The 18,519-nt window shown below is 37.9% G+C and overlaps 2 protein-coding genes across 4 annotated transcripts in view; one reads left to right on the forward strand and one right to left on the reverse strand.

Annotated features, from left to right (window-relative positions):
• EXOC5 (exocyst complex component 5) overlaps positions 1-304 on the reverse strand; it is a 47,353-nt gene extending 47,049 nt beyond the window's left edge. The window contains exon 1 of the mRNA XM_027111355.1: positions 24-304. Within this exon, the coding sequence (XP_026967156.1) occupies positions 24-50 (27 nt within the window). The 5' untranslated portion in view covers positions 51-304. The remainder of the gene's footprint in view (positions 1-23) is intronic.
• AP5M1 (adaptor related protein complex 5 subunit mu 1) overlaps positions 291-18,519 on the forward strand; it is a 43,460-nt gene continuing 25,231 nt past the window's right edge. For all 3 annotated transcript variants that reach the window (XM_027111357.1, XM_027111358.1, XM_027111359.1), the window contains exons 1-7: positions 291-804; positions 7,261-7,906; positions 12,556-12,783; positions 13,357-13,496; positions 14,222-14,307; positions 14,398-14,516; positions 17,382-17,478. In XM_027111357.1, coding sequence (XP_026967158.1) covers positions 731-804; positions 7,261-7,906; positions 12,556-12,783; positions 13,357-13,496; positions 14,222-14,307; positions 14,398-14,516; positions 17,382-17,478 — 1,390 coding nt within the window. In that variant the 5' untranslated portion in view covers positions 291-730. The remainder of the gene's footprint in view (positions 805-7,260; positions 7,907-12,555; positions 12,784-13,356; positions 13,497-14,221; positions 14,308-14,397; positions 14,517-17,381; positions 17,479-18,519) is intronic.

Genomic DNA, 18,519 nt, shown 5'->3' on the forward strand with positions numbered 1-18,519 from the left:
CCTGAAGAGCTGCGGAGACCCACCTCGAACAGCTCGGCCGTCGTGGCCATCCCGGCCGGCTGAGAGGCTCGCCTCGTACTGGATGCCGTCTCTTCTTCACATGCTGCGCCTCAGCGGCGCCGCGCACAGGTCTCTGCTCGGCTCGCCAGCTCCGGCTCCCGGCCGCCGCGGGCCGCCCCGCTCCCCGCAGAGCCCAGGCGGGGCGGGAAAGCGGCCATGAAGCGAAGCCGCAGACGCCTGTCAGCTGCCTCCCGGCGCCGCCCGCGCCGCTCCCATTGTCACCGCCTCGTACGCCGGAAGTGGAGCTGCGCGCGCCCGGGTGGCTGTTGGGAGGGGCCGGCAAGGGGGAGAGCAGCAGGCGAACCGCGAAGAGGCTCCCCGCGCGGGCGAGTGAGGCATCATGATCCTTGCGGGCTACCGTCCCGGAAGTGGACTCGAAAGGAAGAAAGTAGCAGGGTTGGTGGGGATAAATAGATTTCCGGAGGTTTTAAGGGCGGATTCACAGAACTTTTTGTGGCGTGTGTTGTCCAGCGCGGACTCAGAGGTTTTAGTGACTTCACCTGAAGGAGTTAGCTTCTCTGCTGAGCCCGACCTGTCTGTGGTGGGGCAGAATGTGGCTCTAGTTGCGTGAGCCTCGGGGCTTCTGGTAAAAGAAAACGCCTGAGAAAGCTGGTCTGCGCTCTTCTTCGGTGGCCACCTTAGCGAAGAGCTGATGCCTTAGTGGCTTATCATGGCCCAGCGGGCAGTGTGGCTCATAAGCCACGAACCGGGAAGTCCACTTTGTGGCACCGTCAGATTCTCCAGGTAAACGCAAATCTAAATCCTCAGGCGTGATGGATCGGACAGATGGATGGTGTAGCGTAGTTTTGTGATGCTGTGTATCCCTGGTCCGACACCTGGACAGGTTACTTAACATTTGTTTCATCTGTTAAGTGGAGATTGTAATAATACTACCTCATAGTGTTGTGAGAATTAAATGAGTTGATGCCTGGCACATTTTAAGTATTATGTATTTTCTCATATTAATGTTACTGTATCGTAACTCCACCTACGTAAGATTGATGTAGAGATGACGAAAGGAAAGGAAACTTCCTGAGCAATAAACATGTTTCACATTTTTCTACTTTAATAAAAATCATTCAAGGACATTTTAACTCATATTTATGGAAAGTTCTTGCTGAGCAGTATCAGGCTGTTACTTTCAGCTTATAATTATTTTTCATTCCCAGAAATTCTCAGATAGTTTACTTTAAAGTTCCTAATTGTTGAAGAAAATTGCAAAAGTACAAAAAATTAAACTGAATTCACTTTTTTAAAATGGTGTGAGCTGATCTGGTTCCACTTTTAGAATTTGCCACGTTTTATCAAAGTAGCTCTGTGAAGAGAATATACAGTAACTCACTGTAAAATATGGGTGGCAATTGAGTGATCTGTTTCACCTTTTGTTCTCAGTGGTGGACAGTTCTTTCTTGCAAACATTCGTTCTTCCCTGAGAAAAGCTCTGTAGTGAAGTAGCTAGTTCTGAATCCAGATTGAGGCTGACAAAGATGAGTGTAATTTTAAGGAAAAGTGGTAGGCAATGTGGATATGAAAAATTCCCTCTTTCCTACCTTAACAATTTTTGTTACTGAAGGCATCGAGCCTTGGAGTTTACCATTTTCTCTGGGATACCTGGCTTACATTTGTTGTTCTTCTTGTTGTACCTCAGGAGATTAATAATCTTCAATATGGTTCATCAGCCTTATTGGTCCATCCATCCTAGGTACTCCTGCTTTACTTATATATTCCCTTTGGTATCTTTATCCTTTTGTTTGTGTGTTTGTGTATATATTTTTCAAATTATACAATTAAGTGCGCTACAGATGTCATTCCCTTTTCTTACGCTTGTCAGATTTCTCAGCACTATTTTTAGGAAACATCCAGGTTACTTTGTGTTCATCTAGGGCAACACTGTCCAGTAGAATTTTCTTCAGTGATGGAAATGGGAGATGTTCTAAATCTATACTGTCTAATATTGCAGCTACTGGCCACATGTAGTTGTTGAGTTTTTGAAATGTGGTTATTGTAACTGAGGAACTCAGTTTTTAATTGTGTTTCATTTTAAGTTTAAATAGCCATGTATGGCTAGCAGCTACTATACTGGATAGTGCAAATCTAGGCCATTGAATCTACTTGCTCTGTAGTACTCCATGGTTTACATCTGTCACATTTTACATCTCCCCTTCCCCTGGTGATGATCTCCCAGATTGCCCCCGACTCAGCTATCAAAACGGTGCTGCAGTAGATAACCTCAGACAGTTACATGGGGGCATATCTATAATGATTTTGACTAAATATTACCAAATAATTAGCTCCTCAGAATACTTTGACCAGTCTACACTCTCATCAGCAGTATCTATTCTTTCCTAACACTTACTCCACTTTTTGCCAGTACTGGTGTAAAGAATACCTTACTTTCATTTGCATTTCTCTGTGTAGCAATGGCCTTTGGGTTTCCTCTTATGTGAATTGCCTGTATATATCCATTGTCTGTTTTTTTCTGCAAGAGTTGCTGTTTTTTTCTTGTTAACTTGTGGGAGTTCATTGCGTAATCTTGATATTAGTCCTATGTCATTTTTAGCTATTATAGATATTTTATCTTAACTTATTGTCATTATCAATTAACTTTTCATTACCCTCGGTTAAACAGAAATCCCTAGTTTTGTTGCAGTCAAAGTAGTTAGCCCTTTGGGGGAATTTGTTGAAGTCTTTTCCTACCTTTATTTCCCGAAGATATCTTACTACATTATTTCCTCTTGACTTTATAATTTTCTCTATTATATTTAGGCCTTTAATCCGTCTGTAGTCCATCTCTGGATGTGGTGTTAAGTAGTATTCTCATTTTGTTTTTCTCTATGCTGTGGGGCAGTTTTCCTGACATCATCTTCCAAACAGTATGTATTTTCTTCATTGATTTCTGGGCCTGTTGATAGTAGTTTATTATGTCTCCCATATAAACATTGGTCTGTCTCAGTTCTATTACTTTGTTCTTTGCCAGTACCATAGTGTATTTATATCTGTGGCTTTGTAACTTATTTTAATATTACGTAGAGGTAAGATTTTTGTACTGTGTACAATAATAAGTTTCTTGAAGAAGTTGTGCTTGTTTTCAGAGTTCTTTCCCACTGTGCTCAGAATATTTCAAAAGAAAAAGTCTTTTTGTTTGGGTGGACTTTTCAACATCTCTATGAAGGCAGCAACTTGGGTTCAGATAATTCATCTGCCACTTATTTAATCCTGTATCATTGAACGAATTAGTTAGGTTTTATTTTTTTTTTCTGTTTTCTGACCTCCTGGGGCCAGAGTTAGAGCTAAACAGATATGCACTGGCCTTTTATCCACATATTTGCCAAAGGATGATGGCCATCACTTAAGATTTAAGAATGCAAATGATCTTTCCTCTATCTAGCTACTTTTTCCCCACAACAGAACTTGATTTAGATTCTGGTTTAGAGATTTGCTGTCTGGATAGATAGTAACAGTACCAGCTTAAGTCTAGCTTAGGTTGGTATTGTTCCCTATAGTTGCAGGGCCATTTAAAGTTCAAGTCCTGTTTTAGAAAAGGCCTAGAATAACTCTGAAATGACAGGTTGAGTCATCCGGCAAAGTATTTATTGAACATATATTGAGACATTCTATAATAAGATCCCAGACAAACTTATTTTTACAATTTCAATCATGAAATTCTTACACTTAAGAGAACTTGAATTATCCTCTAGAGGATAATAGTCTGGACTAGAGTTCAGTCCAGAGTTTTTAACTATCCTTATCCAAAGACGAAGAGAAAGAAGTGGCATTCACCTGCTAGGCCATTACTGGAGGGCTAGCTAATTCTTCCCTTTCCTCAATCAAGAAAATGCATCAGAATGTAAATGAGTGAGGTTCACTAATACATGGATAACTTTGAATACATTCTTATTTTTCTTTTTTAGAATTATTAGTAAACACCAATATTTTATTAGTAGTATTAGTGAATTAGTAGGAAAACATTATTTGGCTAGGTCTGTTCTTGATTCTTGATGAGAATTGCTTATATGTTCTTTAGCCACTCCCTTATTTTACAAATAAGAAGACAGACTTAGGAAAGTTAGGCAATTTACACAGAAGTTAATAGCAAATAAATGACTTTGTTGTGGACTTTGGAGTGGAGAGATAAGGAATTGGGAAAGTACTTTTTTAATTAAGAAGATGTGATCTAACATTTTTGTAAATTTCTGTTTCCCCAAAAAAAGGATGAATTAGTAACTTACTGTTCAGGATAGAGCATGCAAACCATAAAAGATTATTCATTTTATTCTTTTTGTTACCTCATAGTATCTTCCAGGGCCATAGAGATAAACCACTATTACTAAGATGCTCTTGCATGTTTTTGTAGGGGTTGGCAAGAAGACTCAGGGTACCAAGTGTACTCAGGATACTAGTGAATCCACAATGTGGAGGATTAAACTGAACCACTTTTTTCCATCATACTCTACTAAGATGGAATCAGAAAAAAAAGTCCTGTGGTGGGGTGGGAGAAATTTATGAAGAGGGTCAAAAGGTATACTCTTTCAGTTATAAAATAAATAAGTCATAGGGATGTAATATACAGCATGGTGACTATAGTTGAATTATACTGTATTGCATATTTGGAAGTTGCTAAGACAGGAAGTCATTTTTTTAATTTATTTAATTTATTTATTTTTGGCTGTGTTGGGTCTTCGTTGCTGCGCGCACTTCATTGCGGCTACTCTTCATAGCGGTGCACGGGCTTCTCGTTGTGGTGGCTTCCCTTGTTGTGGAGCATGGGCTGTAAGCGCGCGGGCTTCAGTAGTTGTGGTGCGTAGGCTCAGTAGTTCTGGCTCACGGGCTCTAGAGCGCAGGCTCAGTAGTTCTGGCACACGGGCTTAGTTGCTCTGCGGCATGTGGGATCTTCCCAGACCAGGGCTCAAATCTGTGTCCCCTGTATTAGCAGGCAGGTTCTTAACCACTGCACCACCAAGGAAGCCCCAACAGGAAGTCTGAAAAGTTTTCATCACACACACAAAAAATTTTGTAACTATGTAAGGTGATAGATGTTAACTAGACGTACTGTGGTGATCATTTTGCAATGTATACAAATATCAAATCATTATGTTACATACCTGAAACTATTGGGTTGGCCAAAAAGTTCCTTAGGTTTTTAAGTAAAAATAAAAGACACATTTTTCATTTTCACCAAGAACTTTATTGAACAAGGTATTCACTGTTTTGTTGCACTACCTTCTGCCATTTTTCAAGCAGCTTCATAATTCCATCTTCCCAAAACTTTTTATCTTTTTGAGCAAAGAACTGTTCCAGGAGCCTTTTACAGTCTTCCAGGGAATTTAAATTTTTTCCATTAAGAGAATTTTGTAAAGACGGAAATAAATGGAAATCCTGGAAATGTCTGGTGAATACAGCGGATGAATCGGAACTTCCCAGCCAAGCTATAACAGTTTTTGCCTGGTCATCAAAGAAACACGCGGTCTTGCGTTATCCTGATGGAAGATTAGTTTTCTGTTGACTAATTCTGGATGCTTTTTGTGGAGTGCTGCTTTCAGTTGGTCTAATTGGGAACAGTACTTGTTGGAATTAATTGTTTGGTTTTCCAGAAGGAGCTCATAATAGAGGACTCCCTTCCAATCCCACTATATATAACATCACCTTCTTTGTATGAAGACCGGCCTTTGGTGTGGTTGGTGGTGGTTCATTTCAGTTGCCCCACGATCTCTTCCATTCCAAAACTATTGTACAGTATCAACTTTTCATCACCCATCACAATTTGTTTCAAATACAGAACGTTTTTGATATGTTTCAGTAGAGAATCGCATGCGGAAATACAGTCAAGAAGGTTTTTTTCGCTTAAATTACGTGGAACCCAAATACCAAAGCGATTAACATTACCAAGCTGGTACAAATGATTTTCAACACTTGATTTGGATATTTTGAGTATGTCGGCTGTCTCCAGTGTGCTATAACATTGACTATTCTCAGTTAATGTCTCGATTTGATTGCTATCCACTTCAACTGGTCTACCCAATGGTGGAGCATCGTCCAGCAGGAAATCTCTAGCATGAAACTTTGCAAACCATTTTTGACACATTCTATCAGTCACAGCACCTTCTCCATACACTGCACAAATCTTGTTTTTTGCGTTTTAATTGTGTTTTTACCTTTCTTGAAATAATAAAGCATAATATGCTAAAAATGTTGCTTTTTCTTTCTTTTTCAATATTAAAATGGCCACACAGAAATTCTCCAATTTTGATTTTTTTTTAAATGAACACTGAAGTTAAAGACAACTAAGCACTACTAGAGCCATCTTATGGAAAAAAACAAATGAACTTTTTGACCAACCTAATGATATAATGTTATATCTAAATTATACCTCAATTATAAAGTGGGGGTGGGGGGAGAGGGAGGAAGGGGAAAGGAAAGACAAGACAAGAAAATCTTCTTTGCAGCCTTATCTGTAACAACAAAAGAAGTGATGTTTCTACCAATGGGGGGTCCAGATAGATTTCAGGTCCTTAACCCAATGGAATACTGTGCAGCTGTAGCTTTACGTGACCTAACTTGGAAAGTGTAAAAAGTAAGTTTCACTGCAAAATGTATTATTCTGTTTTTTTAAAATGGCAGTGTGTTTATGTTTATGCTTTAAAAGCATTGAAAACCCTCTAGAAGGATGAAACAGTAAACCCTTGGCAGTGGTTACTCCTGGAGGTAGGATTGAGTGGGGAGAAAGATGTTCCTTGTGATTAAAAAACAAAGGAAAGGAGGAAATAAAAAGTAAATTTTTTTAAAAAGATAAGAAAGAAAAAAAAGTCCTTATAGATGCCTAAAATGTATACAGGTATACACGCCTTGCTTAAGTGCGAATCTGAGCGGCCAAAGACTAGGATTTTGAATTAGAACCAGGTACTCTACTCTACCTATTTAAAAAATCAACTAAATTGAATTTTTTTAGATAATAGATAATGATACTTTATCATTTGAGATATATCAAGTACACAACAGGTAGTTGTTTTAGTAAGAATTCAACATGTAATATAATATTTTTTTGGTTGTGGTTTTTGTTTGTTGGTGTGTGTATTTGTTTGTTATTGTGTGTTTTGTTGTTATTAGTGTTTGCCTTATGTTTTGTGTTTGTTTTTAGGTTTTGAACTTGCAGTTTTATTTTACTTGCAGGAATTAATTATGGTTTTGTTTCCATTAATACAGACGGTATCCAACTGTTGAAAAAAGAGCCAAAGTCTTCAATGGAGCAAGTTATGTGCCTGTTCCTGAAGATGGTCCCTTCCTTAAAGCACTGCTTTTCGAACTGAGATTATTGCGTGATGATAAGGACTTTTCGGAGAGTCGTGATAGCTGTTCACACATCAATAAAACATCCATTTATGCACTCCCGATAGGAGGTGAAGAACTCTGGCCAGTTGTTGCTTTCATGAAGAATGGCATGATATACGCTTGTGTTCCACTGGTTGAACAAACTTTATCCCCTCGTCCACCATTAATTAGCATTAGTGGAATTTCACAAGGCTTTGAACTTCTTTTTGGGGTACAGGGTTTTCTTTACTCAGGTCAAAAAAATGACAGTGAGCTAAATACAAAATTGAGCCAGTTGCCTGACTTGCTTCTACAGGCTTGTCCCTTTGGCACTTTGTTAGATGCCAACTTACAGAATTCATTGGATAGTATTAATTTTGCTTCTGTTACTCATCCACAAAAACAGCCGACCTGGAAAGCTGGAACATACAAAGGAAAACCACAGGTTTCTATTTCTATCACTGAAAAGGTAAAATCCATGCAATATGATAAACAGGATATAGCAGATACATGGCAAGTCATTGGAGTTGTCACTTGCAAGGTGAGATTTTCTCTGGTACTTGTTTTATCATAGCATTTAACGTTTATGGAGAAAAGTAAAATTTGCCGACCTTATTTTACATCAGAATGTGACATTCTTGATTCTTATAAACAGTCATTAAATGTTATGTTCACGTGAAATTTTATAATGTTATCTTTTTGCATTTCTTACTAATTATACTGGCTATATGCATTTGACCCTTGAACAATACAGATTTGAACTGCGTGGGTCTACTTCTACGTGGCTTTTTTTCACTAAATATATACTGCATTCGGTACTATAGTACCTGCAGTTGGCTGAATCTACAGTTGGCTAAATCCACAGATGCGGAACCTCGGACACAGAGTGCTGACTGTAAAGTTTATACATGGATTTTGACTGAACAGAGGGTCAGTGCCCCTAACCCTCGCATTGTTCAAGGGTCGACTGCATTGCTGTGTAATGAATTGACCTGTTACCACAACCAATAAACATTTATTATACTCGTAGTTTCTGTAGGTCAGGACTTCAAGAGCAACTTAGCTGGGAACTTCTAGTGTGGAAGTCTGTCACAGTCAAGAGTTCAGCTGGGGCTATAGTCACCTGAAGGTATGACTGGAGCTGGAAGTTCTACTTGCAAGGTGACTCAGTCACATGGCTGGCAAGTTGGTGCTGATTATTGGTAGGAGACCTCAGTTTCTTTCCATGTGGACTTCTCAACAGGCTGCTTAAGAATATTCTCACAACTTGGTGACTGCCTTCCCTTTGATCAAATGATCATACAGACAGCCAGCCACATGAGGCACAAGTGAAAGCTATTCTTTTTATTACCTAGGCTGAAAGGTCACATAGTATCACTTCTGCCACTTTCTGTTCATCAGAAGCAGGTCACTTTGTCTGGTCCACGTTCAAGGGGAGTGGGATGAGGCTCCATCTTTTGAAAAGAGTAGGGTCAGAGAATTTGTGAAAATATTTTAAAGTCACCATACCTACTTTCCATTTTTCCTAGAGGGGGTGAAATTGACAAATCTCTGACTTAATATCTGAAGCCATTTTCAAGGGCTCACGTTTTATTTAAACAAGTCACTAGGTTAATATAGGGTTCTGTGGTTTAAGGTTAGGTAATAGGAAAAAGCAATGAAAATAACAATACAGTTAGCAGTGATCAGTGCCACATTCAATAATGATCAAAAATAGAGCCCCTCCAAGAGAATGTCTACAAGTACATATTAATATTCTCAGGTGTCTGTTTTTCTGTTATCTTCCTTTATTTTCTGCACTTATTAATATAAACTTTTTATATATCATATCAATGTTGAGTAGTTAAGTGCAAATCCAATAGATAAAAGTAGATTTCAAGAACAGAGAATGAGAAGAGTCCTGGCAGACAAATTGGGTCTTTTTTTTTCCTTTTTAACCTTAAAGTGACCTAAAAATTTATGTGCCTGTTTTAAACTCACTTCTATTACGATCAAAAATACATTCCAGGGCTTCCTTGGTGACACAGTGGTTGAGAGTCCGCCTGCCGATGCAGGGGACACGGGTTCATGCCCCGGTCTGGGAAGATCCCACATGCCGCGGAGCGGCTGGGCCCGTGAGCCATGGCCGCTGAGCCTGCGCATCCAGAGCCTGTGCTCCGCAACGGGAGAGGCCACAACAGTGAGAGCCCTGCGTACCGAAAAAAGAAAAAAATACATTCCAGTTATTAATTTTAATAGAAATAATTATCATAAATGTCTCCAAAATTAAGGTGTTTACAGATTATGTCATTCATACCTCTTAAAGCAGTTGAATCTACGTTTCTTGTAAGTTCTGTAAAATACAAGTAGGAAAATTCACTGTCTCTGTTTTTCATTCTGTAGTAATGAACAGGGAATATGTTATATATAATTTAATACTAATTAATATTATGCTATTTAAATATCTCAGCTCATTGATAGGCTGACCCTAGTTTATTGCTTCTGGGAATTTTAGATTGGCTCCTATTCTTGGTCTAATACAAATGATCATTATGGGAAACTTTCATCTTTAAAAAACTTTTTTCTAAAAATAAAAATAGTGAGGGTATACTGAAACTCATGAACTAAATGTTTCTTTAGGGTTGTATGTAAATAGTATAACTGTTAGCCAAACCATTTTTAAAGTATTTAAAGGAGTTTTATTATGAAGCCTATTGTAAATGGAAATAATTATCTTCATTTTATCTCAATCCTAGTAGGAAACCTGGTGAACCAAAAGCCAGTGGACTGAAGTTCTAATCCTCATTCCACCACTAATTTCTCTGTCTCTTTGGAAGACTTACACAATTTTTTCAATCTTTTCTCTTTTTTTTTTTTTTTTTTTTTTGCGGTACGCGGGCCTCTCACTGTTGTGGCCTCTCCCGTTGCGGAGCACAGGCTCCGGACGCGCAGGCTCAGCGGCCATGGCTCATGGGCCTAGCCACTCCATGGCATGTGGGATCTTCCCAGACCGGGGCACGAACCCCTGTCCCCTGCATCAGCAGGCGGACTCTCAACCACTGCGCCACCAGGGAAGCCCTCTTTTCTCATTTTTAAAATTAGATAAGGACCTAGGTTGCTTCTGTTTGTATAATTCCTAATTAAAAGTCCAGATCTACATATGCCAGATTGGTTTAAAAGGTAGTATACAGATTTCTTCTAGAATGGATGTCCTCATCCCGTAGTGAATGGCTAGTGCTCTGGTATTTCAGATGCCTAGACAGCAGATAATTTCTTGGTTATTTCCATAATGGTTGCTGTTTCTCTGATTCCTTTAATTATGTTAGAGTGTTAGAGGATAATAAGTATAAACCGAATATTTTAAAATGTTGATACTATTTGCTACTAATATTTGTTCATATATTATCTCCATAAATATCTGCCAAAAAATAAAACTTTTTTCTTAAATTCTTGCTATCTACATATAGAGAGTGAAGTAGCAGATGATTTAAAGTTGAAAATACTAAAATGTTCTTAAGTTTCATAGTAGTTATTTGGCATTTTTATTATCAAATGGGATTGACGTTATTCTAACTATCACTGAAAGACCTTTATAAGTCACTAATTATACATGGTACTGTTCATAATGCCTGCCTGCTCTCTAAATGCTTGCATTATACAGCAGATATATTCATGAATTCACACATATGTCAAGTGGTAGATAAAAATATAAAACATTTCCTATTAAAATTGCGAACCAAAGGTACGGTTCATAATTATAAAAAGATATCCATTCAGCAAACATTATTGGAGTATCTCTGGCTGCGTTGGGTCTTTGTTGCTGCACATGGGCTTTCTCTTGTTGCAGAGGGCGGGACCTACTCTTCGTTGCGGTGCGTGGGCTTCTCCTCACGGTGGCTTCTGTTGTTGTGGAGCATGAGCTCTAGGCGTGCAGGCTTCAGTAGTTGTGGCACGCGGGCTTCAGTAGTCATGGCTTGTGGGCTTCAGTAGTTGTGTCTCACGAGCTCTAGAGTGCAGGCTCAGTAGTTGTGCCACACGGGCTTAGTTGCTCCGCGGCATGTGGGACCTTCCCAGACCAGGGCTCGAACTCATGTCCCCTGCATTGGCAGGCGGATTCTTAACCACTTCACCACAAGGGAAGTCCCTGGAGTATCTCTTATACTTAGCAATGTACTGGGCACTAGAGATACAAAGAAAAATATAATAATTCTTGCTTTCAAAAACTTAAAGCTTAAAGAAGGAAACAAACAGGGGCACAGACATTTGATCTCACCTCTAGAGAGCGGGCAGTTAATGCATAATGCAGACTATGTATATGATAGTGGAACTAGCTGCTTGCACTTGGAGCTAAGCATTATACCTACTGAGTTCCACCAACTCTTAAAATATTGTACAAGTCTAGCCAAACAAAAGTTATCAGTAAGCCTTATATGCCTCAATTGGACAGTTGTAATTGGGTGCTTTAATAGAGGTAAATGTCAAGTTTGAGTTATAAAGGAAGAGCCTGACCGCCCACCGCCCCCCGCCCCCGGCCCCCAGCACACACCCAAGTAAGGTATATCAATCTGGCTGGGTGAGAAAAAGAGCCACTACAGATTTATGGGAGTAAAGGTGTTTAGTATAGGAATGAGGGCTTACTCACGGATAAGAGGAGCTGGGAGAATAAGTCTCTGATCCTCTGACAGTCCCCAATGTGTCTCCAGCATTACTTGCAGGGTAGAAAATGATTAAAGAGGTAGATGGGAACCAAACAGCAAAAGGCTTTAAAAGTAATACAAAACTGAGGGGGAACTATTGAGAGGTTTTGACATGGATACAATATAATTAGAATTATGTTTTATTAAGATAGCTCAAGATAGCTCTAGCATTGATGAAGGATGGATTGATTAGGGGAAAGTGAGTCTAGATACACTTAGAGGGCTATGACAGAAATTGTAAGGGCCTGTACCAGTGTAACAGGAATGAAGAAAAGTTGCTTTTTAAGGGTTTTAAATGTAAGCAGAGGGCTCTAGGAAGGCTCTCCTGGTCTCTGGCTTGGGTGTCTGAGAGCATGATAGAATCATTAACCAGAACACAGAAAGCAATGAGAATAATACCTTGAGAGAAAAGTGAATTAAGTTGTGGAAAGTGACTCAGATAAATTAAGAAAGGCCTCATTCAAAAGATGTATGCTTCAAAGATCTTGGTAATATCTGTTTGTTTGTGTTGCAGTGTGATTTAGAAGGAAGTATGCCAAATGTTACCATCAGCTTGAGTCTCCCCACCAATGGATCTCCACTTCAGGATATTCTGGTTCATCCTTGTGTGACATCTCTCGACTCTGCCATTCTGACTTCTAGTAGCATTGATGCAGCAGATGATTCTGCATTTAGTGGGCCTTACAAATTTCCACTCACTCCACCTTTAGAGTCATTCAACTTATGCTACTACACTTCTCAGGTAAACAACCTTGGAGAAGTTGGGACTTTGCTAATCTTCATATTTATGAATTCTGTTGTAAGCAAATCATCCATACTTTTGGTCCAAACAAGAACTTTTCATGAGTTATTTACCAGAAGATTCAGATTGTTTCGCTTCAATCAGTTATTGATGACCCATTAAACTACTGCTGATTTGGGAGGGTTGGGGAGTCAAGCTACAAGCAGGGCAGCAGAAACTGTGGGTGGGTGTCAGTGATCAGTATGTCTAGTGCACGTTCTGTGTTGCAGGTTATAGAGACCCTGGAGGAAGGGAATCTGAACAAGCAGGAGTAGGAAAAAGAATGTATCACACACCTCTGTAAGGCACCTTTCTCACCTCTGGAAATAGAAAGAGATGCAAGAATCCCTGACCTTAGAAGGAATGTAGCTTCATCATCTATTATCAAAATAACTTGGAGTAACCCATTAGTCATTAAAGTCATATCTGTATATAATGACTATATTACTGCAAGCCTTTTTTCTCCATCACCACTGATATTTTAGACCCATTAACCTGAGAATTATATAAAAATGTGTTTATGTTTGTTTCCAGGTCCCTGTGCCACCAATTTTGGGTTTTTATCAAGTAAAAGAGGAAGAAGTACAACTAAAAATAACAGTTAATTTAAAACTTCATGAAAGTGTGAAAAATAGTTTTGAATTCTGTGAAGCTCGTATACCTTTTTACAACAGGTAGGAATAAAGTAACATAATGCCATGATCTCTGCCTTCTTTAGTACATTCCCACTGCCCTATAATAAATTGTCTTGGTTTTTACCTTATTTTTAAGATTTAAAAATTTTATGTTATTCAAATGTATGCTGATTCTTAACCAAAACATTGTCATAAAAATAATCTCTTTATTTTTAAATATCGTCATTTTTCTGGTTAAACTACTTGCTAGTAAATTATAAACTTCAGCCAGTGTAGCTTCTTCAGGGTTTATTTTACTACTGGCTTTATTTCTAACAATTTTCTGTACTCAACATACAGATCAAGCCCAACTAGAAAACCTGGTGAATTAATATCATAAGATTACTTCCTTATCAGTTCTACTTTTAAGTTTGTCCTACAGAATAGTTCTTTTCAAAGGATACATGAATATATAGTAAAATCACAGTTTTAATGTTACGTCAATCTATGTGCCTGTATTAATACATTCTGCATGACTTTGTAGTTATCTTTAGAATTAATAATGAAATGTATAGCATCACCAAAAAAATGTTTATAGTGTTTCTGTGTTTTCTGAGATATAATATTCATTATTTATTCTACTCTATTCTGCAAACTTGAATACAGATCTGCTTTTATGTTGTCCTTGTATTAAGTAACAATAGCAAGATTTGACTTAAATCTCTTTAAACTGTTATATCTATGATTATTTTTTTCTTTCCATTTTGTCCATTTCTTTTTTAAAGAGGTCCAGTCACACATGTGGAATACAAAGTTAGTTTTGGCCAGCTTGAAGTATTTCGAGAGAAAAGCTTATTGATCTGGAATATTGGTAAACTAGGTTTTGTTTATTTTTTTTTCATTCATTTGCTGTAGAATCTATTTAATTTATAATAGTTGATTGATGTATTTCTGTTTTTAGGACAGAAGTTCCCAAAATCAATGGAAATTAGTCTTTCTGGAACTGTAACTTTTGGAGCCAAGAGCCATGAAAAGCAGCCATTTGACCAGATTTGCATTGGAGGCACAGCGTATTTAAAGGTAAATATATTTATATGGCTCACTACATTAGAAGCCTTTCCTTTTGTTCCAAATTGCATATAATTGATTTTTAATGTTTCCTAACATTTTTTTGTTTTTGGAGTTCTGTTCTTTTTGTCTAAGTCCTCTGTTAGATTTTAGTAAGATTCTTTTTGTTTAATAATCACTTTCTATTTCACTTAATACTTTAAAATTTTTAAGGTGAAAGAATTATGTAAAACCTAAATACCTCAACTTAACCTAGTTCTACACAGCTCTTAGATATCACATTTTAGATTTGTATAAAAAGAATGTAAGATGTAGTCTTTGCCCTCTAGGGATTTTTCAATGATGCATGTCAGTAACTGATCAGGACTGACTGCTTTTGGTCTTTCAAAAAAAAGACTGAGCACTTCCAACCAAAGTGATCAAGGAAATCTTTGTAGTAGAGATGGAGTTTAGGCAAAACTCTGAGGCTCAGGTAAGCATCGATATGAAGCCTTGAATATTAACTCTTGTTTGTATAGGTGAAGAAATGACTTAATCACAGGAATGAAGGATAACAAGGCATGTTTAGGAACCAGTGCTAGAAACAGTAGTCACACAGAAGTCTGAATAAGTGATTTAGGTCTGGATTGTAGAGGATTTGAATCTGGCTTTCATTGCTTTGTTAGAAAATGTTATACTTTCTTTGAGTACGAGAGTGGTCCTCCAGAAAGTGATACTTTATGAGGATCAATCTGAAATGGATGTGAGGAAGGTGAGTGAAGAAAAAAACTAGAGACAAAGAAACTATTTTTTAGCTATATTAGTATTCCAGCTGAAAGGTAGTAAGTTAATAATGCTGAACTAGTGTAGTGTCACAGAAAGAGAAAGGAAGGGAGAAAAAGGAATAGAGCTGTGATAAAGGTATAGCCTTTAATCTCACTAATTAAGTAGAAAGATAAGAAATAGTTTTAAGTCAAAGATGATGTCATTAAAAAATTGTGACTTAGACCAGACTTGAAGCTCCAGGAGGGCAAAGACCGTGTGAATCTCATTCATTCATTGTTTTATTCCCAACATCTAGTTCAGTACCTAGCACATAAATATTTGATGAATGGATGTACATACTTAGAAGAAAGTTCTGTATCTTAGAAGAAATGTGGAGAAATTTGGGAGGGAGTGGGCTTCATATCACATATGTTGCTGGTAATAGCAATTTACCCCAGTATAGGTGTCCAGTAGGTGGCTTAAAACCCAAAGCTTGATTCTCAAGAGAAAGCTCAACTGTTCTTAGGATCTAGGAGTTATCCATGGAGAAGAAATAGTTGAGGCAGTAGAAATGAATAAGGTCAGAAAAAGATAAGAGAAAATAGGAGGAAGGTTCAAAAGAATCAGTGAGGGAAAGTGAAAATGCGATCAGAAAGGTAGCAGGAAAACCTAAATAGAGTAGTATCAAAGAAATCAAAGAGAGATTGAAATCTATATGTAAAAGCAAATAGGGGAAATGGTAGTGAAGTCAGAAGTACACTAGTGATATTCATTTCTTCTGTATTGGCTTCAACTATGTCTATGAGCTTTGTTTCAACGATTATTATAGAAATTCCCTCTTCCAGATGTTTTTCAGAAAAAAATGTGAGATGTTACTATACTATATGTTTTTCAAAGGTAGGGATTATGACTCTTCTATTCATTTTCATCACCTAACCAGTTATAGCCGCATCAAAAGCGTGTAGTACGTATTTGTGTTTAATGAATAGATTTATTTTTATAATATCTAGTTGTGTGGAAATCAACCTTGTCATAACTTCGAGCATCCAGAATTATACCAAACAAGCAAGCAAAAGCCCTTTACTATTAGATAATTTGAGTTGCAATAGGGAAGAAATTGCTGAGAAGATCTGAAAATTACATCTATGTCTGTGATCAGTTAGTTTGGCAATCAAAAGGAGAAAGGAAAAGAGAGAAATTTGCAGGGAAGGGAGAAGGAAGAAAAAAAGTATAGAAAAGCTATCAGGATATTGCCAAATCAAAAGCTTTTAGCAGCAAAGATGAGAATCACAGCAAAAGGAGGCAGGAGTTCTGTAAGAATAGACCTTTCATGGTTCATGTGAATATCATTATGGCTCAGAGACAGCCCAGCACTATGTCTTCAGAGAAGGTACTAATGGCCCTCTCTATTATAGCCCAATATATTAATTGGCATTTATACTGATATCACCACATTATCAATTAAATCCAGGAACTTACATTCATTCATTACATTCATTACATTTTAGAAAGGTTAGTTATGTAAAAGTTAAATTTTAGTTTTCTGAAAAATTAAGTAGAGCGTTTCATTCCCTCCAAACACCAGATAAACTGGTGTTTCTGTTTTAGTAATTACTTTATTGTGTTCTGCTAAAAGGTGTATAAAAGAATTATGATCTGAAATCTATCACAGCCACATAGCCTTAGAGATAGGAGAGAACATACAGAACACCAAACACCATAGGGGAAGGAGCACCAGCTTTTGTAGTCAGGCAGGTCTGAGTTCAAATGCCAGCTCTACTACTTACCTACTGGGACGCTAAGTGTTTCCATCTCTGAACCTCAGTTCCCTCATGTGTAAAATAGGGATACCTTGCAGTGCAGATTAGAGTTTATATTAGTGAAGGGCCTGGTATGTGTTAAGCACTTCATAATGGCAGCCTTACAAAGAAACAACCCTAATGCAGAAGGGAAAGGTGAGTATATATGTGTGAATATGTGCACTCCCACGCAAACACACACAGCATTATTTGTGATTTTTATTTTGTGAACTCTGTGAAATAAATTCCTAAACTTGTGTCAAGGGAAAAAAATGTGACCATCATTTTTACCAAATAATCACCTTAATTTGGTACATTTCTCTTCTTGTTCTAGCTTCATTTTAGGATCTTAGATTACACACTCACTGGGTGTTATGCGGATCAGCATTCAGTTCAAGTTTTTGCATCAGGAAAACCAAAAATAAGTACATGTAAGTTGTATAGATTCAAACTAACTTAAGGTAACTAAAGTGGTGTTATGTTATTATTAACTAAGATAAAATTAAAATATGACAGAAAAAGATCAGAGAATAATACCGATTTATAAAAATTCTGGCCTAATCCATCCTGTGTAACAGTTTATGTACATTGCCCTCTGCCTTCTCCTATTTGTAAAGTGGTCTGGATGAGCAAGGATTGACATAGAGGTGGGCTCTAGTCTAAAGTTGGATTTGGGGCTTCCCTGGTGGCGCAGTGATTGAGAGTCCGCCTGCCGATGAGGGGGACGCGGGTTCATTCCCCGGTCCGGGAGGATCCCGCATTCCGCGGAGCGGCTGGGCCCATGGGCCATGGCCGCTGAGCCTGCGCGTCTGGAGCCTGTGCTCTGCAACGGGAGACGCCACAACAGTGAGAGGCCCGCGTACAAAAAAATAAATAAATAAAGTTGGATTTGCTTTGCTCTGCTTATAATTTACTCTTTTACTCTTGGGCAAGTTAGTGAACTTCTTATTTAGTTTCCTCATATATAAAACGGAATTAGTAGTATTATTTACCTCAGGGTTGTTAGGAGGTTTAAATAAAATCATATCAACCATGCACTTAGCATTAATGCTTAGCATGTGGGATGGATTCAATAAATGTTAAGTATGATTATTACTTAAAATTTTAAATATTTTTAGCAAATGTTGTAGTCAATGAGCATTATTTAGTACTCTGTTTTACCAAAAGGAGGGTAAGAGAAATGTGTGTGTGTGTGTGTGTGTGTGTGTGTGTGTATATACACACACACACACACACACACACATATAGTACAAATGGAAATATAGGGAGGGGAAACAGAGCAATTTGTAGATGAATTCAAAATTATTTAATTCAGATCAAATATAGATATGTGGCATAGAACAAAAAAGTAGCTAGAATGAGGTAGAGTTAGATAAACGTAAGCAGCAACATTTTTGCCTCATATATTAAGGGGAATAAAGCTATTTAGGTAAGTATTTCTTAAACTAAGGGTTAGGGTCCCTAGGAAGGAT

This window comes from Aethalodelphis obliquidens, unplaced genomic scaffold (genome assembly GCF_003676395.1).
Source record: "Aethalodelphis obliquidens isolate GAN/ISIS:26980383/991018 unplaced genomic scaffold, ASM367639v1 scaffold10, whole genome shotgun sequence".
Classification (NCBI taxonomy): domain Eukaryota; kingdom Metazoa; phylum Chordata; class Mammalia; order Artiodactyla; family Delphinidae; genus Aethalodelphis; species Aethalodelphis obliquidens.